The sequence below is a fragment of the Aspergillus chevalieri genome, chromosome 6 (assembly GCF_016861735.1).
Source record: "Aspergillus chevalieri M1 DNA, chromosome 6, nearly complete sequence".
NCBI lineage: Eukaryota > Fungi > Ascomycota > Eurotiomycetes > Eurotiales > Aspergillaceae > Aspergillus > Aspergillus chevalieri.
In genome coordinates, this window is record NC_057367.1 from 979738 (window position 1) to 1003217 (window position 23480).

Consider the following 23480-nt stretch of genomic DNA (forward strand, 5'->3'; position numbering starts at 1 on the left):
TATTTTATGTTTTGATACCTAGTTATTGCATAGCATGGAGTAATTGTATTGGTTGTACCCCTGTACTTCTACCCCAGTATATCTCACTTCCAAAAACGTCATCCGCAACCGCGACTTGGCCTTATCTACTCCAACACCACTCCAACTTCTCTCAACAACCACCAAACCACCACCTATCAAAACCCATAAAAAACCACAAAAAATGTCCTCCTCAACCCGCCGCCTCCTAAAAGAAACAACCGACCTCCAAAAAAACCCCTCCCCCCATTTCACCGCCGCCCCCATCTCTGACTCCTCTCTCCACGACTGGCACTTCACCCTAACCGGCCCCCCCGCCCCATCCCCCTTCAGCACCGGAATCTACCACGGCCGCATAACCTTTCCACCAACCTACCCCCTCCGCCCACCTAGTTTCCGCTTCCTAACACCCTCGGGCCGCTTCGAAGTCAACCGCGAGATTTGTCTGAGTATCTCGGGGCACCATGAGGAATCTTGGCAGCCGGCGTGGGGAGTGAGGACGGCGCTCTTGGCAATTCGGAGTTATATGGATATTGATGCGAAAGGGCAGGTTGGGGGGTTGGAGATGTCAGAACAGGGGAGGAGGGAGTTGGCGGGGGAGAGTCGCGCGTGGAGGTGTGGGGTTGAGGGGTGCAATGGGGGGAAGACGAATGAGGAGGTGTTGAGGGAGTGGAGGGAGGGTGTTTGTAGGGAGAGGGGGGTTGTTGATGAAGAAAGTAGTCAGGGTGGCGGTGGGGAGGGTGAGAAGCAAGAGAAGCAGGAGGATGAGACTCGGGAGAGTGATGCTGCGCAGTCGACCAGTGCGCCGGTAGCAGAACCAGCACCAGCACCAGAACAAGAAACAGAAACCGCACCGGAAGAACCACGAGAACCGTCTAGAGGATCTTCTCAACCGCAACCGCAACCACAGCGACAATCAATACCCTCTTCCGCACCTCAACACCAACCTCATCCCCAACCTCGACCTCAAACTCAACTTCAATTTCAACCCCAACCCGTGGCAACAACGGCGACAGCCACGACGGCGACAGCAGCGCAAGACAGCCCTTGGCTAGACCGCGCGATTATCGGTGTTCTCATCGCGTTGATCGTCACCATTATGCGGAGGGTATTCAGAGACGAGGACGGGGATGTTTGATTCTATATTTCGGATAATTTGAGAATGTATTGGCGATGGCGTTGGTGAATCTACATAGAGTTTCTGTTTCTATGCTACCTCTAAAGAATATAGCGATGAAGCATTCAATGACATAAAATTCTCTACACCCGACGAACATGCTTAATGAACTGCTCTACCGTGCCATCTGCCAGAACACACGAAGCCAGAATATGATCCAGTACCAGCCATTTATCCCAGTATGCAAAAGAGTCATAGTGTTTCAACACGCCCGTCCTGCGCAACTCTGCCAGCGAAGTAAGAAAAACCCCTTCCCTCTGCAACACCTCCAGTCCTGCAACAACCAACACTCGTACCTGACCCCGGGCAACGCGCTGTCCCAATACAGGATTTGCCAACCGCCTTTCACACTCTCTGAGGGCGTTCTCGGGAGAGGCAAAAACAGATATGTAAGATGTCGGTTCCCTGTGATTCCAGTCCAGGTGCTTGTTTACCAGGTTTCGAGAGAATCATAGTTCCGGACGAACCCAATAGGTATTCTCATCGCCGCAGAAAAAGCCAATATTCTCGAGAAAACGGCTCTGGGAGAGATCATCGTAAACACGGTAGAACGGTCTATTGTGTAACAGCCCTTCGGGTGGTGCCTGGGCCACACGTCCATGGGGACATTGTTGACGCGGGTCAGCTTGTAGTGTACACAGGATACGAGCATCAAGCTGAACAGCAGCTGGGAGGGAGGCCATGAGGTGAGATAAGTGATGTTGAAGGGAAGTGTGGCTTCAAGTTTTGTTAGTCTGAGGTATTCCTCATTAAAGAGCTGACACTGGGCCCCATACCACAGGAGAAAGCAGAAGATCACAACACAATGATTGCTTCTCAGTGTAGGAAAACTTTGAGAAAGCGCGAAGTTTCTAAGCTGCAACGAGCCCTTTAAGTAGTGAATTTGCAATAGTGGTGAGATCGAACATGTGTATGGTCCCTTCTTCCTCTGCCAAATAAGTAATCTTATACATATTCAACGACAACTACTACTGGATCGTTACCACTGCCACTTGTCCATAGAGCCAAGGTTTGCGTTTCTGTCAATTTCTCATTCTGCCTTGATTGAGTGGAATGGACTAGGATGGTTGAGCAGTAGCATCGACAAAGTAGTCTTGCTGCATTCATAGGATAACGAAGATAGCAATTCGGCTAATATAATACAATATCATAAATAATACAAGCCTCTAACTACCAGTCACCATCCACCACCACTCGTCAACAACCCACCCCGGTTGCCCATGCTTCTCGCCCCGATATACATCACTACCACCCTTCCTATTTGGCCTCGTCACAATACCAACCCTCTCCAACCACTCCAGCATAACCTGCACCTCCCACGCCCCAACAGTCGGCTTCATCATACTCGCCACACCCGCCGCGCTAATACCCGGCCTCGTCGCCACACAACCAACCACAGCACCTGCAACAAGATCCCAGAGTAACTTGAAGAAGTTGCCGTGGATGTCGAGCCAGACGGGTATTTTGGGGATTTTATCAGAGGGGGTTTGGGGGAGGGTTGGTGGCGGTGTTGAGGAGAGTTGGGGTTCGATGGGGTTTCCAAAGATATAGTTGTCTTTGGCGGGGGTGATTTGTACGACGAAGCGCATTTTTTGTTTGTCGATTAGGCGGGTTAGGTAACCGCCATCTGTGAGGCCGAATTTCTCTCGTGGTGGGTCGCGCGGTTTGAGGATGATTTTGCGGTGCGCGGCGAGGTTAATCAGGGCTAGTATGTCGCCGTCGTCGGCAGTATAATTCACCTCAAGACTACCTTGTTCACGGAACGCAGGATCAAGAATCGTGGATTTGAACTCCGCAGCCCGTCGTAACTGACTACTTTCGATAGCCCGCCGTCGCAACGTCGTGACAAACACCTCTGTGATATCGTAGTTCCGGCCCGGCGTGATGCGGCCACCGTTACCCATCATTATCACGCGCTCGGTCATGAGTGCTTGGACAGCGTTTTGGATGAGCGGTTCGCCGAAGCGTTCGAGGGATTTGCGCGCTTCGGTGGCGTTGTAGGATTCCTGCGGAGTGACGATGTTCGCGCGGATCCATGTTTTGGCGATTTCGAGACGGTCGAGGTTTGCTTTGCGCTGGTTCCGGGTTGTGGTATGTTTATATTTGTGCTTGGGGCGGAGGGGTTCGGCGAAGGGGACTCCGGCGATGAGGGTGCGTTTGCGGTTCAGGGTTACCGAGTTGATGCCGTGGTAGACTTCTTCGAGGGCGGGCGGTGGTTCTTCGCGAAGTTCGAAGACGCTGTCGAATTGGGCCTTGGTTGCGGGGAGGTTGGGCAGTTTCTCTGTTGATGGGATATCTAGCTGTGCCTGTGCCCAGTCTACCACTCCCTCCCAATCATAGCCGTCGAGATTATCGTAGTCGATGCGCGGGACTTTATCAGTGGCGTACGCCTCGATGAACCGCTCCTGGAAGTCGCTCTGCATCTTGGCGACCTGCAGCCTGTTTCTGCTGAGAATAGATTTGCCGCGCTCATGTATGAACTGTCCCTCGTGTTTTGGGAAACATTTTGCTACGAGTGGCCAGTCGACGTTCTTCGCTTCCAGGCCACCTGCCAGCACCCGAACGGCTACGATTGAAGCGATCATTCTTTGCACGAACTCTGGGGGAAGCGTGTGCACTATGCGGTTGCGGCGGATGGGTTGCTTGGGGGAGGCCTTGTGGGAGCCAGGTGTTGAAAGGTCCGTCAATTTCTCGAGACGACGCTCCGGCGGGGCTCGAGTCGCCTGTCTTGTAGGCTGTCGTGTAGGCTGTCTTGTAACTGGTTTCGTAACCTGTTTCGTAGCCCGTCTTGTAGCCACAGGCTCGCGCTCGCGTGGAATCGCCCGTTCTGTTCGTCGATCTATATCGAAACGGATGTTCCGTCTGATTGGTTCACTATCGAAGGAGCCTGGGACGGTTCGGTTGAAGTACTCAAGACGATCACGCTTCTCATTGAAGAAGTCCTCGTTCTCGAGCTCCCATCTGAGAAGGTCGTTGCTTTCTCTGAAAAACTGGTCGACTGGGTCTGTGATTTCTGCCGTTTCCAAGGCAGGCGGTTCTCTCTGAGCAAATAGTGCATCGAGTGAGTCCGGTGGGTCATACATCCGTCTTCCGCGGCGAGGTGCGGCACCTGCGTGTGTCCCGAACGTCCCCGTGGTTGCATTGAACACCTGTCTTGGATTCATGAACATAGTATAAAGAGGGATAGACAAGGAAGGTGGCTTCTTCCGCAGCACCGGCCGGCGAGCTGCAACGCCAGGCTCAGTCCCGAATGTCCCACTGGCTGCGTGGAATGTCTGCGTGGCGTTCATGAACATAGCATAAGGTGGCAAGCACGAGACAGCAGTCCGGAGCCTTTTGATTTCACCGGCTCTCCTCAAGATACCTTCACCGACGGCCATGCTACGGGGCCTAGCGATCGAAGTCATGTTGTTTGCTGATGAACCATGTCCTGGACGGCGGATTGTCATCAACCGCCCGGCTCTAGGCTCATTGGTTTCAACAAATTCGTTCTCGAACATTTCCCAGAACTGTCTTTGGATCTTCCTTTCCTTCGCCAAGACGTAGTTTGGCTTTTGCTGCAGTTGCACCGTTAAACCGGTCTCAACCGGGATCTGGGTAATCGGTCTATGTTCGCGTTTGATCAATCCGTTACTACCCTTAATGATGTCCGGGTGAATATCGCTGTTTGGAGGGAAGTAAAATCGCGTTCCTGCCGACAACATTTTCTGCTGCATGTCCCTAACCGTTGGGTGACTTGGCGGGAGTTCAGGCTTCGTGATGATACTCTTCGTGATCATCACGCCCTTATCATCGCGGCCACTGAAGGTTAGTTGGCGAAGTTTGCCCGCATCAACCAAATGCTTGACTGAGGTCCGGAGAGTGCGCATATCGGGCTTTTCTCTGTACTTTGTCTTCATCCATGCGGTTGCAAATGGATACCAGAGTTCACTACCCATTGGATAGGCCCCTCCAGCCTTGTCGACAATTTCTGTGAGAACCTGCTTCCGTAGGACTGCCACGGAGCCGCCTATATCCGTGCGGCCTTTCTTGTTTCGCTTTTTGCGGGGCTCTGTAGTAGTATCTGCTGCGGCATGTGGCTGATCAACATTCGAAGGTCCATCATGGTTAACAACCATAGCGCCGACTATTTGTGCTTCATTAGCCAGAGTCTGGCGTTCTTCAAAGCCTTCTTCGCCACCAGACCGTGGTCCTAACTGACTCAAGGGTTGAGGCGTTTTTGATATCGGAACAGCAGAATTAGTTCCATTTTGTAAAGCAGGTTCGTTTTCATGTCGCGGTTTCTTTGGCTGTCTTCTACTAGCCTTATTCTCAGCTGACCGGCTCGGCTCTTGCATCTCCACGGCAGCCCGTTCGGGTTCGGCAAGTGATGGTAAGCGTTTGCGTTTGACTGGATGTTCGGCTGTATCGATATCACGATTTCTAGGGCCATGTTGATCTTGCGACGTGGCTGGGGCATCTTGCATGTCTGTATTATCCTCGTCGTTCTTGCGTCTTTGCTTTGGTGGTCGTCCCCTCCGTGTTGCAGCTACAGGGGACGGTTCTCCATCCACAGGCTGGCCTTCGTGGAAGGCCCTCTTAATTCCTCTTGAAATAGTGATAGGCGTGGCAGTGTCCTCAATTGCAGGTCCATTGGTAACCGGAGTAGCAATAGGAGTTTCTCCGCCGGGTAGTCGAGATGGAGTCTCGGGAGCTGCATCCTCCCCGGTTTCCGCAATCCCTTCCATGGCCTCAGCCTCAGCCTCGGTCTCTTCCATGAACCATGGAAACGACACCAGCCTTGGGGATCTGAAAACGACAAGTTGACTAGTTCTTGGGCGTCCTCGAGCTTTGCCAACCGGCCTCCGTCGACCGCGCGGCGTAGCGTAAACCCCAGGATTCGGGCGCTCCATTAGGAGAATATTATACTCGGTCCACGTCTCATCCATACCCAAAGCCTCGAGTTTTTCCTTCTCGGACATGCCTTTAAATCGGTCTGCTTTAACTCTTGGTTTCTTTGGACGTTTGGCCTGGACGACCTCCGCCTCTGTGTTTCCGTTATCAGCTGTGACCGTATCCATGTTGATGTCTTCTTGGATCTCTTGCTTTGGTTCCTTCTTGGGACGCCCACGGGGAGCACTAGGCTGGCTATCTCTCTCCGGTGGGGGATTTGCACGCTTCTGGGTTCCGATTTGAAATGCATAGCTGCCGTCTTCCAATTGCACAGCAACAGGATCGCTAAATGAACGATTATAATCCTGGGGTTTGCCAATAGCCATGCATTCCAGGAGGCTAGCGTTGCCTTTTTTGACTAATTCCTTTGAAGGGCCCGCCAAAGGGAATCCATATTCATCCAGCTTAGGAACCACATCGACGGGCGGTATACGCCCATTGGCATTCTTGGAGGAGTATTCAACAGCCTCCCATGCTGCTTCTCCTGCCTCGACAAGGTTTCTATAGGTCGTGGCGGAGTAGTAGACGTACATGGCTTGGGTCCGGTGAAGAACCGTGTCTCTGACGATAGCCAAATGGCGCAAGTGTGGAGGTTGCGAAAGCTGCCAACATTCAACAAGACGGCCCAATGCGTTCTCTAGAGGTCTACGGAAGAAGCCCCCGAAGCAAATCCGGACAATACCCTATCGCCTATTAGTTTGTCTTTCATGCAGTGAAAAAATAGCTTGACTTACAAAGTTGTTGATGCCATTTGCCCCTGCTGCATCAATAACGTTGAAGATCATATGATGAAGATTGCGATCCGGTGTCCAAATGGGCAGAGCCCGGCCAGATTCCTCAACATTGTCTTCGCGTTTGATCATGCCAAGCGTGCCTTCACTAGTCTGATTTCTTCCTGCTTCCTCCTCCAGATCTTCGTCTGGCTCGTCCGCGTCGTCCTCTTTCTGGCCCATAAGATTGCGGCTAAAAAGGTGGAACAATTCGAGGTCTTTTTCTGAAGGTTCCCGTAGAAGCTTGACGCATGGATATGAGTTGTTCATCGTGTCTTTGTACTGTGACATCGCCTTGACCCGTTTCAAGACACCAATGCGTTCAAACTTGCGCAGTGCACGGGAAAGCACCTTCCAGCGCCACCGGTCAGAGAAACCAAGAATCTTTTTGAGATCCTCGCGAGCAATTATCCCGTGTTGTTTGAGAATCTCAAACAGTCTATCAGTGAAGACATCGAAATCGATAACGCGATCCGTTGCTTCAGCACCCCGATTTGTCGGTGCTTCGGCCATATACTCTGGTTTTGAGAATTGGGGCAAAATACACAAACTTGTCCGTATAGACCTGAACTGGAAGGGCCGTTTCTGAATGTATCCTTTGGCCTGCAACCTATCTGTCCGCTTCGGTACTGACCGTTTATCCTGGCCACTGAGTCTTACCAATTCTGTTTGGACAACTCCACTGGATTTACTGGCCGCAATGATAGATAGAAGGGCAAACTCCGTAGGTAAAATCTTGGTCTCGTCCGGTTCATGACCAGCGACCGCAAGCCAGGTTCGCTCCTCCGTGACGAAGACTCGAGGAGCATCGCCCATCGGGCCATCCGCGTCCGCATTCTGGCTGAGGCGTTCTGCATCATCAAAAGTGAGGTGATTTCCCTCACGATTCTTGCCTACGGAGACCTCTGGATGCCTTGTTAACCAGGACCAGACCTTGGCCTGGAAGCGACGGTCGACAGTATGTGTCTTTTGGGATGCATCCTGCGCTGCTTTGGCGTAGAATGCGGTGGTGAAATTTAGAATATCAGGTAGAGAAGCCCCTGTTGTCCGTTAGCTATGGTGAAATCTGAATAGTTTTCATGTACAACATCGTAAGGCAGGTAATAGAGGAAGAGACGAAACAAGATAAAAGTAAAACCTCTAGAAGTGGGTATACTAGTATTGGATGCATTCAAAGGATTTACATCCTGCAGGTGACTTGCAGCATACCAAAAAAAAAAAAAAAAGACCTACCTTGGTCACCACAGAGAGCAATCTCTGCCAGTAAGTAATCGATCAGTTCTTGGAGACTGCGGGCCATATTCTATCCATGGCCATAATATAACCAAAGTAAACAAATGATACGAAAAGGTGTGTTGCTATCTATATCATTCTCGGTGCTGGCGATGGCAAAAAGTAAAATTTTGCGATGGCGAAAGGCGCGATTCGAACCGATGAGGTTTCATTGCCGCCGAATACACGTGACTATATTTTTATATTTATGCCTGAGGATCCAGGTATCAAGAAATATAACTACAGCACTTCACTCTATCTATCCCACTCTGTTTTCATCAACATTTGACGACCATCTGATTACAAGTATTGTACTTACTACCAGGGATACAGCCTTGTGGATAGAATATAGCAATGCACTTGGCCAATGGTGATTACCTCTTATTACCGGCATTCTCATACTAAGAGACCTCTTCACAAATCGGTTGCTGACCAGACAACCACAGACTATTTGTAACATATGAGCCTAACGGGGCTGTCCGCTGTACGGACACAGGCTATCTATGCAATGACTCGAGACTCGTCGAGTTAGCCTCGTACCGTGCCTGTCCGCATACGGAGGACGGATAATCCATGCATAATATTATGCGCAAGGCTTGTACAGCCCGCAACCATGCCACGACGATTACGTTCCCCCTCTGCAGGGCATTCTTGATTCTGGTCTGCATTGACCACTGACAGGAGGAACCTATATAACTGTCCAAAAACGTTCTCAACCGGATGCGAGACATGACATCACTAGCTTTACATCAGACTTAGGTCCGATCGGGAAACCGAGCCGCTAAAAGGGGAAGATCAGTCGCCTCCGTCAGCTTCCGGCAAAGGACTCTCCGTCTTTCTTTCATAACTAGTATCAATTGCGCTCATTCTTGCGTCTTGGGGAATTTCTTCCTATCCTCTTTTGTTCCTGTCCACGCCATGAAGTTCGCCATTTGACCTGTCCCTCTTTCTCCCCGTCCTTCTCTCGTCCGCCACTACCACACCCAAATAAACAACCAGAACTGTCTATCGCCACACTCATGGAAGAAGGAACCGCTTCCTCGATCCCTTCCGAGCCTCCTCCGCTCCCATACTCGTTGCGAGACCGGAAGAAGTCCATCACCATCTTCTGGACAATCTTCATCATTGATACTTTGGGTCAGCCGCTGGCGCTTTACTGGGCACTGTGGTATGCTACGGATCTGTCGCACAATGTCGGTATGTTTTGAAGTCGCCGTTGTGTATTTGCCGGTCCTAATCGCTGACTCGTCCGGCGCTTTTCTCCAGTCTTCTCCATTGTCACCGCGTCGTTAGGAGGTGTCTCCGTGTTCGAATACTTTTATCGGCTCTACAATTTGTTCCGGAAAAATTCTCGCGCACGGCCGCTGAACGCCAGGAAGTCATGGGTACGCTCTACAACTTTGAAAGGGACAAAACAGAACGCCACGGCTAACACTTGGTTTTCAATTGCAGTTGGATTTCTTCCAAATTAACTTTACCATTGTTTGGTTGATCCTCGCGGTCGAACTCATAGTGTAAGTCTTACTTGTATCAAGATGCAGATCAACGGCTAACGGATCTGCAGTGGGACGGTACCTGAGGAACCGTACGGTAAGCTTGCTCTCGGACATCTGCCCGTCTCGCATCATGCTCATCTCAATTGGTAGTCCGCCTTGTTGCTATGGTCCTACCAACCGTCATGTTCTATTTCGGTGGCGTTCACCTATCCCTCGACGTTCTTCGCGCCTGTGGCTACAAAGCCCCGTTCCGCATTTCTTCGACTCCCAAAGGATCAGTGATGCCAACCGCTTTATATGTTCTAATTGAAGATGTAGTCGCCGTCGACGGAGGCGGTGGCCAAGTATACCGATACGCTTTGCGAACCCGATACCTGTCCAGCCCGTACTTCCGACGGATGTTGTTTGAAATGAATTGCTTCTGGGGCGGTGGCTCCGTGATATTCGCGGCTGCCATAACCGCGATTATATTCACCACACCCAGGCCAATTGCTTACACCGTGAGTCCTACCCTGTCCCGTGGACCGCGCACATGCTAATGAACATGCAGCTGGGATGGACTCTACCATTCGTATGGGCCGCAGTATGGACCTGCATCACCATCCCATGGGTTCAAAGTGACCTTCGTCGTGAGAAGGAGGCCTGGCGCGAGGGTCGGGTCCAGGGAGGCGTTCCCTTCACCGACGACATCGCCGCGCCAACCGCCCGGACTCGCTTCCGCTCCGTCCAGGAGAACTTACCTCATCTTCTGCCCTGGGTTCGCGAGAAACAGTCGAACCCATCATCACCTTCGGAAGGCGAATCACCTCCGCCTCCGGCTACTCAATGAATACCCTAAAACGCTCTTCTAGACGTTTGACGCCAGTCACGATCTTCTATACCCATGACTTTGAACTCGATTATAGATATCTCTCTATATGAGAAACGCCTAATATTTGACAGTTACCCACAGGTACACGGAGGGTGGGACTGGTCTTCCCAACCGGAGTTTATGAGTTTTGTTTATGTCTGCTTTTCTTCGATCTAGCGAGGGGCAAGTTCTGGATATGTGCTATGTTCAATCTTTGTGCAATGTTTCCATGTCACTTTATCTAGATACCCATCTTGTGCATAATTCAGATAGCAAGCAAATGGATGCATCACTTTCATAATGAAAATGCAACGAAAGGTATAGGTCATTCATTATTAAAGGGACTAAATTCACTGGATTCATTTGACTTTAGCAGGACAGGTGTCACTACCTATTTCAATCTCCCCCAGTCATTGGCCATCATCCATCACTGTCCTTATAGTCCACTCTTCAGCACCAGCTCCTATCTAACTTTTACCCAAGCACAAGCCATACTCTGGTTACCACAACCACCAGTACAAGGAAGACCTAGCAGAGAGAACAGCTTAAGGGAAGTTGGATTTGATGTGATATATGAACCTCGCAAGTCTCACACAGTGCATCTGAAACCATCTTGATTAGAGAAAAACGCCATTCTCTCGAACTACCATCGAGGAATAAGAGCATCGCCGATAAATGCGACAGCTATAAATCTTGAAAGACCCTCTCACAGCGGAAAAGGACGATTTCCCCGAACTAGAAAACGCGAGAGCCAAAGGCAATCATGAAACGCGACTTGCTGTCATTTGAAGTTGATAGATATATTCCTCCATGTGAATTTGGGGATTACAGCAGAGAAGGAACTCCCAGCTGTGCAGAGATGGTTACATTATAGATACCCCACTTTGCAGCCAGTAAGTCTGTTTCAGCAAGTCAAAGTATCATGGAGGGAAAAAGGCTAGCAACTCCTACCTTAGGTATAAAGTGAGGAAGAAAGGCGGGAGCTGTTCTTCGGCGAGATTAAGACCAAAAGATAACGGATCATATGACGGACCTTGTTTGCTCTTTTTTGACTTTTTGCTGGTATACTGAAAGTGCGCATCCGGCAAATATCACAAAGACCTAACCCATTCCACACTGCTGTACGCCCTACCATGAAGAACAGTAAGCTTCTGCCTGCCCTCCATTACTATCCAGGCTTGGCGGGATGAACCTATGGCTCGGGAAACCTGAGTATAATGAAGAAAGAAGAACGGGGAAGAGGGGCTAAAGGAAAGCATGTGGGGTAATGGAAACTAAAGACCAAGAAGACGACTTATTAAAACAGTCACAAAAGGCTGTACGCACGGTTCTATTGATTTGCAAGTGCAAGGCAATTGATTGCACTCAATATGGACAGTTACTTAGCATGCATATTCACTTTGGAATACATAAAGAGACCTGCAAATGACGAAAGAACTGGTATTGTGATAATCCATGGGATTCTGAAGCCTCCGATCCTCGAGGCTTAAAGACTTAGCCAAGAGTCACGATAAAGCTCCTCTGCCGTGGCTCGGTGCTCTAGATCCCATTGAAGCACCTTCTTTGCAAACTCAAGAAATAATCGTTTGTCTTCGCCATGCAGAGACGGAGTGAGATTAGACCAGTCGAACTCCTCTAAGGGGATCAAGTCCGGGAATTTGAAGATTCTCAGATAGGCGTTTATAAGCAACTGAGATATAACGCAAAATAAGAAACTCATACCTTTGTCGGAAAATAACATAGAGCAGATACTCCTATCGGTCTTCTCAAGTATTGCAGGGGAGGTGGACCTAGGATTCGTATCATTTGAGCTAGATGAGCGGCTTGAGTGCACTCATCACTCCCACGGGTCCTTCCATTAAAAACAGTGATCTCTGCCAGGAGTTCCCAGAAGCTATGGTTCTTTCAGTATTTCTGTGTAAGCCTTGCGCAGATCTCTTACCACAAGCCCCAAATTCCAAACATCAGCACCATACGACCACGTAGCCTTAAACAGAACATTCGGTTCACAAAACTGCTACGGCTGAATATCATTTCTGTGCGAAACCGGACCATTTCCAAAAACCGCAGCACTGAAGTCGCTGATTTTGACCTGTCTCACCCCCTTCTTTAAAGGACCAAAGTCAGGCCGTGACTCGAAGATAGGACGGCCTGCAGACATTTCATTTGGAGGGTTGGCTTCTTGGTCACGGATATAGTTTTCAAGAGTGGCGGGGTCTTCGGAGGCAATGAGGAAGTTATCTGATTTGAGGTCTTTGCCGGGTAACATTTAATCAATATTGAGCATGATGAACGGAAGTCAATGAAGACACACCTGTGTGTATGACATGATACTCAGAATGAAGAAAATCTGACCCCTTCAGTAATAACTTGAGAAAGGCTCTCAGTACGTTTGGAGGTAATTCGACAACCCCAAGATGCCTTCCCAGCAGCCAAAGTGGTTCTCGTAATGGTTCAGACACCAAGCATATATGCTCTCCAAACGGGCCCTGTATTTGAAAAGAGTCCTCCACGGCACGCACATGTGCGTGACCCTCATGATCGGCTCAATGTAACCTGCAAAATATGTTTTGATATCCTTAGTTCCTTTCGGGCGGGTTTTCGTGCACATTCGCCGTTGTTTGTGATCTTCAAAGTTATACCTTTAGATTGCCGCCAAGAATTTCATTGGTTGTCGGTTCTGACATCCATGGGAATGAAGCATGGCCGGACGAACCGAGAAATGTCTTTCGCGAACCATACTATTGAATTGACGCCCCAGCCAACTTTTAACCGATATAGTATCGCCCCGAGATTATGTCGCAGGGTAAGCGGGGTATTATCTCTTCGGGTCATAGTAGGCGTACTGGTCTTCCTCTGGGGTGGAGAAACTCGTGTATTCGCGAAATTTGGCACTGGTCTGGATATACGTGGGCTAAGTCTGAGAGACTTGAGAGATGGGCGATAACGTGACATTGGGGCATCTTCAATGGTGATTTTGTTCAGTGATCTGAAGTAGGTGTGCAGGCACATGACCCCAGGATGATGACATTGTTTACATGCAAGTGAGCAATTATACAATCGTATTGTACCCTAACTAGATCTTCTGTACAAGATATATCCAGCATGCAAACTTTACACAGGCAATGACCAAGTAAAATGTAGTTAAATAGCAATAGAAATGAAAACAGAAATTTGAAAAGGAAAGAGAAGCAAGCAATGAGCACACGGATGTCAATAGAGCGAAGGAAGAACTCTTTTTTCAGAATCAAAAACAAATGAGCAAAAGCAACGCAATAACGACTCGACGCCTGTATATGATCCCACTGCATAAGGGTATCTCATCGCAAAAGATGGCTGTAGTTACAATAGATAATGTTTAAGAAGAGATGAGGAGAAGGGAAATGACGCAAAATTAAATGTAAAACATTGTCCATAACACCGGTCAAATGCGCACGGAATTGAAAGTGGCCTTCGAAGTTACTTGCGAGAAGGCATCAGCTTCCGACCTAGACTCTTGAATGTAGTCTTGTGACTAAAAAAACAAGTTAGCCAGGGAAGGTTCATCGCCGATGGGAAGCATGTACTAACCTCTCGTCTTGCCCATCCCAGTTACGAGCCCGAACAGTCATTTCGACGCCACCCGAAGTCATGGGTCGGCTGGGAGGGTTGATGAACCGTCGAGATTGCTATGAAAGTCAGCATCACCGTCTTTTTCAGAAAAGCAGTTAGGGGTCCTGACCTCCCAGCGAGAATCCACATCCGCTTCATTGATAGAGCGAGAATCCGACGGTGCTCTGTCCTGAGTGTAACCACTCTTCATACTAGAGCCAATTGAATTTGACCTCTGAAGTGGTGAAGCACCAGACTGGAACGACCTCCTAGACGGCGAGTCTGAATATTCGCTATTGGAATCTAAGCTTGCCAGACTGTGAGGCTTGTCTGAGGCTGGCGGGTTTGCGACGCTGTCAGAGTTTTGCAAAACCTGATTGCTATTCGCCTGCTCGCGTTCTCGTAGTCGCTTCTGTTGTTGCTTCGAAGGCCGATTGTACGAGAACTTGTTCCCAAGAATGGCAGGTGCATGCGAGATCAGAGCCTTGATCACGTCCTTCTTAAGACGTAAGGCAAGGTCGAGGTTGGACCAAGTCTTGTTGTGGTACTCGAGCACCGGTAACCGGAAAACAAAGTCGTGCAGGTCCTCAAGGTTGTGGTCACCTTTACCCTTGTAACTCAAACAGAGCACGACATCATGCACCTTGATATGGGCAAGAGTCATGTAATTTGACGCCCGAGACATCATCTGGGAGAGATCATCTGTTCCCTCCTTGGACTTGCCATTCTTGTCACGCAAAAGAGTGAACTTCTTGCTTTTTTCTTCAATATCACCCGAGCTGGTCTGGGGCTTTTCGCCGTTCTTTGACAGAATGCGCATGCTGTCGGCAGACCTCTTCTTGGTTAATCCGCCAGTAGTCGATGGCCGGGTGGTTTGGCGAGTCATATCCGCGCCCAATTTGCTGCTGTCCCGGGTGAGCGGAGTTATTCCAAGACCCTTGCGCTGATTCGAGCGGACGCTTGGCGCTTTGTTGTCATCAGATAGGGATAATGTGGCCTGGAGTCGAAGTTCGATATCCCCAGGACCTCTTGTGCCCTGTTGATAGTCTTCTCCTTGGGTGTACGACGTTGGTGGAGGTTGCGGGCTTTCATCATCGTCATCTGAATCGTCAATTGGCTGCATATTCTTGATCATCATAGGCGAGAAGCCACCGTTATCGAAAGCACTCGAGCCGACGTTGGGGAAAATGTACTCGAAGACCTTCTGTCCAAGCTCGTGCTCTAGCTGGACCTTGAGCGGGAACAATGACACCTCAAAGTCGTCCAGGACTGGAATTCCGGCGACAGCTTCCAGCATATGCCATTTCACCCTGAGCATGCAATGCTCTGGTCCGTCAAGTTTGCGCGCTTGATCGAGATACGGCACAATGATCTGAGGATATATGGCATCCGAGAGCAGGTTCAAACCGTACAATCGTTCGATCGCGACCTCGTTGTGGTTGGAACCATCCGAGTTGTCAGTGCGGTCGTATTCGGCATTTCGAAGCTGAATCTCGATCAAAGGCTCTGACTGATCCTTCATCAAATGCCATACAACCTCGGAGGCGGATATGTTCCAACGCAAGATGCCATTCACCTCAGACATTGTGGGTTCGGCTCTCCTCTGGGATGAAGTAATGGCCTTCATCAGGAAGAACAGCTCATCCTCGCATTTGGCGAGATCATCTTCAAGCGACAATCGATCGTCCCAGCCTTTCTTGTCCAGATGCTTGGCGTGAATCTCGAAGTGCTCCTTGATCTCCTCTAACTGCTGAATACGAGACTGAAGCTTGAACACCATCTCCGGAGCACCTCTGAGGTCGCTGAAGTCGGACGTGAGCATAATCTTTTCCAGACGTTCGTTTCTAACCTTCTCCAGAGGCTCGCTGTAAAGTAAGAGGTCAAGGACGATGATATACATGGAATAGTATTCTGCCGAGTCACAGATGGCGCGGAAATGGGGAAAGTCGACGAAGATCTGGTCCATTCTGGCTTCGTTCGCGGTCCGGTCATTATGCATGCTGGAGTCTCCCTTGGCCACCTCGTCGTTGTACTTCAGGCGAAGGTTGTTGTACTTGTCATATCTCAAGCTGGCCGAGGTCTTTTGCACAATGCGAGAGAAGCCAAACGGGTTCAATTCGAAATCGAACATCGCCTCAAGCGTCAACCAAGGAGGCCATGCGGAGCCAGGTGGATTACCATATTTGTTCCCAGCGTAGAATTGCAAGTGAGCCATTAGTTTCTTCTGAGTCGCCACAAAGAACTGTGCACCATCCATTTCCAGAGAGAAACGACGCTGCACTAGACCAGAGACATCGTCTGAAACGCGCTCTTTATCCATGATAGATACAACCTTCAGCTGCATGCCCTTGGCAGCGACAAGCAGGACCGACTTCTGATTTTTTTCGCTTTGGAGCTGGATCTGCGGCGCAATCAATCGCAAGTGGTAACTGTTTTGGGGCGTGAACTCAGGAGCGATGTTTGCAGTCGAATCATCCCTCGAACCCTTTCGTTTGGCAGCATCGGGAGGATCCGCCTGATCGTCGGCGTACACATAGCGCTTGGCATCGCTGAGCAGTTGCTCAATACGCTCCTCTACGCTTTCATCGTCACCATCTTCGGCTTCAGGCTCATCTTCGGACTTGGAGGGGGGCTTGGACGACTTCGGATGTCCCGGATTGTGCTTGCTCTGTTCGGCGACAATATCAAGGATAAACTTGACCGCCCTTCGTGACATGTAGTACACGAACCCTCGTCGCTGGCTGACTTGGTGGCCGTATCGCAGGATGATGTTCCTGAGCGAGTTGTTCCACTTCAATTGTACATTGTGGATAACGAAGCGATTATTGAAGTCGCTTGCAAACTCATCGTGAGGAGAGGCGTAGAGTCCACCCAGATAGGACTCTTGGCTTTCAGTTGTCGACTCAGTATCGGTACCGCTCCGCGATGAATCTCCACTGGCGAGGTTTTCAGGCTTCTTTTGTGCTTCTTCCTTGGCGAGATGCTTTTCAAGACGGCTAAGCCCTCCGGAAAGGAAATTCCGTCTTCTCGCAAGTGACTCTGCCTGGCGAAGATAAAGCTCATGTTGACTCTTCAAATCAGGGTTATTATCGACATCCCTTGCCATTCGAAGTTCGTGTTCGCCAATCGCACGATCGTAATTCCGAATCTGCGACTCAACGGTAGCAAGGCGATCTCGGATCAACTCCATCTGCACCCGACGAGGATCGTTGGTCTCAGACATAACACATTCATGAGTTTGCTCATTGCCAAATTGACTATAGCCATCCTCGCCCGGCGCAATTTCTCCATGGTCCGTCTGGCGGAAGTACGTGAATCGCGGTGTGAAGGCCAAGGGTAGGATCTGTGTACGGGGATTTGACTCTTGTGGTAAAATCCAGTCGAGTTCGACAAAGTCATCCATATCAATCCAGTCGAGGTTATGGTCAGGGATCATGAAGCGAGACAGGTCGACGGCGGCCACTGGCTGCTGGAAGGAGGATATGATATCATCTCTATTCTGCTCAATATCTGCGGCGTTCGTACCCTCAATTCTAGCCGACACAGCTCGGAAGTCCGCGGCTAATAGGTCCAGCTGAGCTTGGTTGATCCGCATCGCAGTTGCCTTTGTCTCATTTGATGGTCCCGTCGTGGCTTGTGTGTGAGTCTGTTCCCGTCTCTGATGGATATCCAGCTTGAAGCTGTCCAGTCGAACTTTCAGACCCGTTGAGACCACCGCATCTTCACCATAGTCCTCACGGTCCTTGTGCTTGTAGATGTGAGCAACAAACAATGGGGCAAAGAGCAGCTGATATTTGACGGTGGCTAAATGACGATTAAACTTTTTCGCTGCCTTGGTGATGCCAGGCCAGAGAGGACCTTGTCGAACCGGCAATGACATTACTCCAGAGAAGAGTGACCACCAGCTGAAGAAGTGAGTGAAGAATCGTGGGGTCAAATGCACAGTGTTGTAACTTGCTGATGGCTGAACACCATCCACGGACCAATCTCGACTCTCTGGGGCCAGAACTGAAATGTTGAGGTGGATATAGTCACTCCGGAAACCACTGTAGGCATCGTAGTTCTAGATGAAGATAAATCTGTCAGCTACCTGTGTGGACCATTATTATAGAAGTTGCAGTGGCATACCGGCTCTACCGCCGGATCGACAAACTTGGGATTCCGGAGAACAACATCATAATGCGGCCTGAATTCACTCGACCGTTTATCACCGTCGACGATGCGTTCGAAGACCAATCCGGCACCCCACCTCACGTCGCCGGATAACTTCATCACGACCTTTTTGAAGTGAGCCGCATTCTTCAGGTCACTTGACGCCGAGATGCTCTCCAGATCTTGCGCCGAGGCTTCGAAAGCATATCGCGCTTCATGGCTATAGTCCGGAATAGCCAGAACGTATTCGCCACTGGTAACACTCATAAATTCTTTCGGGTCATCGCTGGTATGAATATTCCATTTCACGTCCCTGCGCCAACACATCACAAAGCCAGCGCCAAAGCCAGTCACGACATACGGATCACGAGAGCCTTTCAGTCGCAAATGGACGTCTCCATCTTCCTTCCAGACAACCCGGAGTCGGGAGTGGAAACTGAGTCTTATCTTATCCCAGAAACCAACCCTGTCTGACGGATCAATCTCGGGCTTGGTGAAGCCTTCGATGATCTTCATCATATCCTGGATCACAGGTTGGTAAGACATACCCCAGGAGATACTCGTTGGGAGATTAGTGTTGATCTCGATTGTCGGATTCGAGTATGTCTTAACAGGGGAGACAGATCGCCAGACATCAATTTCGACTGGAGGAGCCATAGACCCACCGGGAAGCGGACTCGAGGGCACAAGTTCCAACCTGACCTGTCTCGCTGACTTCTGATCCCGGAACTCCTCCGCAATGACAAAATCGGTACGAAGGGACCAACTTGGCATCCTTGGGGGTTGACCTGGACGCAGGGCCGGAATGTGAATCAAGTCCAATGGATAGTCTCTCAAAGTAACGCGAGCTTCGCCCATGTCCAGCTGGATGCTCATTGGAATGAGCAAGGCGTATTGCATTGACATGGGCATGCCCTTGCCAATCGCATGAAGGAATTTCGGATAATCATCGAATGGGAACGAGGGTTTGTCAATGACCAGATTCACGTCACTTATCAGGGCTGACATTAGGCCAGGCCGGTTCGGAATGGCAAGAATAGGTTCTGTGTCCTTTGCATCTTCGGGAGGCTCGTCGGCTCCAGAAAAGAGACTTCTGACCTCTCTGACCGAGATATCTTGGAAACGAAGCGCAGCATCGATCTTCTTCTTCCAATTCGTGGAATTGTGCTCCTGGAGTCGATACCACGCCTTCTCTGCTGATATCTTGGACTCGGAGGAGAGACAGGTTGAGCCCTCTGTATCGTAACGGAATTTCCTACCTTTACCATTAGAGCTATCATGGCCATCGGCACTCTTGCTTCTGCGCTTCCCTTCATTGATGGTCCGCTCACTGCGAAGAGTCCGGTGGCTCGACTTCGCCCGCAGCCGCGACGAGCCGCGTTGCTGATTGGATTCTTTGATTTTCTGAACCTTCAAATCGAATGCCTCTTCCCGCGCCAGGCGTTGACGTTGCTCGAGTAGGCCGGTGCGGTATATGCAACCAAGCTTCCACTCGAACGCATCATCCTCCAATTCAAAAAGCAAGGCTTTGCTGCGAAGTGATACTCTCGGGACCTTCTTGGGCTCCTCCGGCTCCCTATCGGTTTCAAGCTCTGCAGGGTGACCTGTGAAGCGGGGACGGAGCTGTTTGATCGCTTTGGTGGTGTTGATTATGTTGTCAAATATGCGATGCATCACCATGTGATGCGGAACTCCCAGCCGTATGAAGTCAGCCCACATATCTATAGACCTCTCTTCAACTAGGTTGGCTCCTTGTTTCAACTTTATCTTCCGTAGATCGATTCTGACATTATTCATACTCCCAATCCGCGCCCAAATGCCGTGCAGTTTGGGAGCCTCCGCATGCAATCGCACTAATTGGGCCCTCAAAAAGGGAGCAGAAAGACGATGGGAGCCAGCCGTTACCCCATAGATCTGGATCATCATTTTGGGATCTGATGGCAAAGTGGCCTTGACCTGCACAACGGTAGCCCTCACATCGATTGAGGTCAGCTCATTCCTCGGACCCGGCGTACGCGGTGGTGGCATAGGAGAGGCTGCATTTTTGATATCCGATGGAGGTTCTTTGTCAGGTTTGTTGGAAGGACCTTGCATGAAAGCATCCTGGAGCACGGACATCGCAATACCAAGACAATAGAGCCGATAAAGGGAGTACTGAAGATAGACGCCCTTGATCATGGAATTTATATGGAAAATAGGACCCAGGCGGTCACTCAACGTGCTCAGAGAAACCTCGAATCTTGGAAGGGAGAAGAAAGCCTCAGGTTCCAGGTAATCGTCGGACTCGATCACGAAACCCTCAAATCCCCGGACGTGAATCGCCAAACGCCTTCCATCGGCAGCACCCTTCTGCATCTGTCTTGGAGGGGAAGTTGGAGGGAATCGGAACGGCGACTCGTCGCCAATTGTCGAATGACTGGGAGTCCGCCTCCTGGCGATGCTAACGACGTTGGGTTCTGTCTTTTGAGCCTTGTAGTCCGCAGTCCAAGATTGAAGTTGCAAGGAGACACCGCGGGAAACGTCTGACACATCTTCGTCGACTCCAGCGATTTCCAAACTAAACCCCGTGGCTTCGAACTGGAATCTAAGCAGCCAAGGGGGCATGCGTCGTAAGATGCTGGGTTTGCGCTCTTCAGCCAGTGTTGGCATCCTCTTCTTCGGACGGAGCACCGCACTGAACTGCTCGATCACCTGGCGTATACCGCGGTTCACTTCTGCGTTGACCATGTGCGCGGAACAAGTATTCAAGGAGCCAGAAGCAATCACGCAAACTTCCGGAGACGCACTCAGGTGGACTTTGAATTCCATATTTTCGGTTGTGAGCAAGTTGTGTTTGACACCAGACGGAGTCTGATAGTATAATTGATGCGATGCGACACGGTATATTGATGCGAGTGCATAGTGAATACCTCCTTCGGATGAGTGGGATGATTCGATATCGAGCGAGATAGATGAGATGGAGGAAATCAGTAAATTGTAGTCATCGTCAGAAGCAGCCTCTGAATCTGTTCCGGCTGGAAGGACAAACCGAACGACGGGTTCGTGGACAGACAATTTGATGCTTGCTTTTGGGAGTAGCCGCGATATGAGGTGGTGGTTGTCCCTCTTCTTTCCACGGGAAGGGGATGGCTGCCCCTGTACGAGCCCCAGAAGTCGGGAAACATGCTGTGGCTCGAGATCCAAGGAAGGTGACGTGATGACGAGATTTGCAAAAAGGATATTTGTGTTTCGCTCATCAGGGTGGAAGTTGTCGGAGGAGCTGACGGTCTTCGAGGGCAGGGTTGTTTTGATCGTGGTCGTGGCCATGGGTATGTACAGGATGTTGTCCGTTTCTCCAGAGCTGTCGTCCAAGCTGACTGAAAGTGAAATCGCGGCGAGAAGGGCCTGGTGAGCGACATCGGTACGTTGGAAGTACATGCGATGGGCGGGGCTCTTTTGGTCCATTCTATGAAGGTCAACGCCAATTTCATGGGAAACGATGTTGAGGTACATGGGATTCTGGTCGGTTGAAAGAGCTTCGATTGACCGTGACAGTCTGAAAAAGCTCAGTGCAACTTGGATCTCCTGAATCCCACGCAATAAAGAGCTGACAAGCTCCTTCGAGTCTGCAACAGTTTGCACGATGGCATCATCCCGGCTTCCAGGTTTGTCTAGTTCCCCCACAAAATCGGCAAAGGACATTTCATTTCCGATGTCACTGTCGTTCACGGACCCTTTGGTGGACCGTTTGAACTGCTGAATTCGGCCCATAAAGGATGTCAAATCATCGAATGGGATGTGTAAACGTCCGATTTTGGCTGCGACAGAGGTGTCCCGGAGTCCGTCAAGACCCTTATAGAGATGCCCATGGATGTTGAAGCCCACATGGTCCAACAGCTCCGTCGGCTCTCCCCCATCCACCGACAGTAAAATATTATTTATGTTCATAATCCATTCGGCCGGGCGTCGTTGAAGGGAATTATCCTTTTTCCGACGGAACACCTTTCCTCTGTCCACCATCTTGCGTCGGGTATCAACGGCCAAGGAGACAGATCCCACTTGAACCTGGCCCACATCCTGAATTCGAAGCGTGGTGTTGACAGCTACAACATCAACCAGGGCCAGCCAATGGATCTGACGGTGCAGTCGCTTGACTTTCTCCTTGATCTCTGTCAATGTCTTCCAGGTCTTACTCCGCGACGCGTGTGAAGTGGCACCATTTGCTTCTTGCTCACTCCGGTCCTCCGACAAGCTGGGAGTCTCAGATCCATCGGAATGGTGTTCTGCACCCTTGTTCCTCCCTTTCCCCTTAGCCAGAGCGGACAGATCCAACGTCACCTTCAGGTCTGTTATACGGATGCTTATCCATGTCGGTTGGGCGAACGATGGGGGGTGTAACGACAACCCAAGGCCACGAATCTCGATCTGCACGCCATCACTGGGGGCGTATGCGATGCGACGAAGGGAAAAGTAACCGATGCGCTGAATGGAGATACCCGTAGCGATTCGGACGATGGCGAAGATGAAAAAGGAGGAGAGGTAGAGCAGGAGGAATCCGACGAGAATTGTGGTCGGATTAAAGAGGGCCACCATCATGCCTCGCGCGATCAGTAAGGGGGGGGAGCTATACTGATCTATCGGATCCGGAAAGGACGAACGAAGCGCGCGAAAGAGGACAGATCATCGAGGTCGTGACGGACGGTATGGTCTTCACAGGAGTCGATTCAGTGATTCGTAGTTAAATTTTCGCAGTAAAAAAAGAAGTGTAGTGCAAGTCGCCTGGAAAAAGTTGCCCCCCTCTTCACAAAAGAGGGCCTTTCCCAGGGACAACCGGGAGTGGGCGGAGATGGACGGAGATGGTGGGCGAGTTATAATTAGGGATTAGTTAGGACCGGACGTGCGCACCGGCCTGGGGAGTGACGAAGCTGATGACGGGGACAAGAAAGGAGCGTGATAGGAGGACGACGGACATGGCTTTTGAGATTATAGAGGTCAGCATTCATCCATACCAAGTAGAGAGAATAGGATCCGGATCCAGAAAGGCCACTGATAGACAGCCGATCCGACGGAACGAACCATAGATCTGGCATGTCAAGCGAGAGACGTCAATTGACTAGATTATTCTAGAGAAGGAACGGAGACAAAGAAGGAAGATAGAAAGGGAACAGAACAACAGGGAGAACAAGAAAAGAGAGAGAGGAAGATCGGAGGTTGAGGAAGAGATGAGGCTCTTTACCCAAAAC

At 50.2% G+C, this 23480-nt stretch overlaps 5 protein-coding genes across 5 annotated transcripts; 2 read left to right on the top strand and 3 right to left on the bottom strand.

Moving 5' to 3' along the window:
* Positions 1-202: 202 nt before the first annotated feature.
* On the top strand, positions 203-1156 carry ACHE_60346S (ubiquitin-conjugating enzyme E2; the record flags this gene model as incomplete). The annotated part of the gene is made up of 1 exon (XM_043281510.1): positions 203-1156. One exon carries the CDS (start codon positions 203-205, stop codon positions 1154-1156), a length of 954 nt encoding a protein of 317 aa, XP_043138982.1.
* Positions 1157-2361: 1205 nt separating this feature from the next.
* On the bottom strand, positions 2362-8197 carry ACHE_60347A (putative TFIIIC transcription initiation factor complex subunits Tfc3; the record flags this gene model as incomplete). Its single annotated transcript, XM_043281511.1, has 3 exons — positions 2362-6810; positions 6862-7937; positions 8131-8197. The coding sequence occupies 3 exons, from the start codon at positions 8195-8197 to the stop codon at positions 2362-2364; spliced, it is 5592 nt and encodes a 1863-aa protein (XP_043138983.1).
* Positions 8198-9188: 991 nt separating this feature from the next.
* Positions 9189-10494, top strand: ACHE_60348S (uncharacterized protein; the record flags this gene model as incomplete). The annotated part of the gene is made up of 6 exons (XM_043281512.1): positions 9189-9366; positions 9436-9554; positions 9622-9683; positions 9734-9759; positions 9816-10165; positions 10216-10494. The coding sequence occupies 6 exons, from the start codon at positions 9189-9191 to the stop codon at positions 10492-10494; spliced, it is 1014 nt and encodes a 337-aa protein (XP_043138984.1).
* A 2038-nt stretch (positions 10495-12532) lies between these two features.
* On the bottom strand, positions 12533-12784 carry ACHE_60349A (uncharacterized protein; the record flags this gene model as incomplete). Its single annotated transcript, XM_043281513.1, has 1 exon — positions 12533-12784. The coding sequence occupies one exon, from the start codon at positions 12782-12784 to the stop codon at positions 12533-12535; it is 252 nt and encodes an 83-aa protein (XP_043138985.1).
* A 1190-nt stretch (positions 12785-13974) lies between these two features.
* Positions 13975-22833, bottom strand: ACHE_60350A (FMP27 family protein; the record flags this gene model as incomplete). The annotated part of the gene is made up of 4 exons (XM_043281514.1): positions 13975-14029; positions 14086-14183; positions 14237-18169; positions 18235-22833. 4 exons carry the CDS (start codon positions 22831-22833, stop codon positions 13975-13977), a joined length of 8685 nt encoding a protein of 2894 aa, XP_043138986.1.
* Positions 22834-23480: the final 647 nt, after the last annotated feature.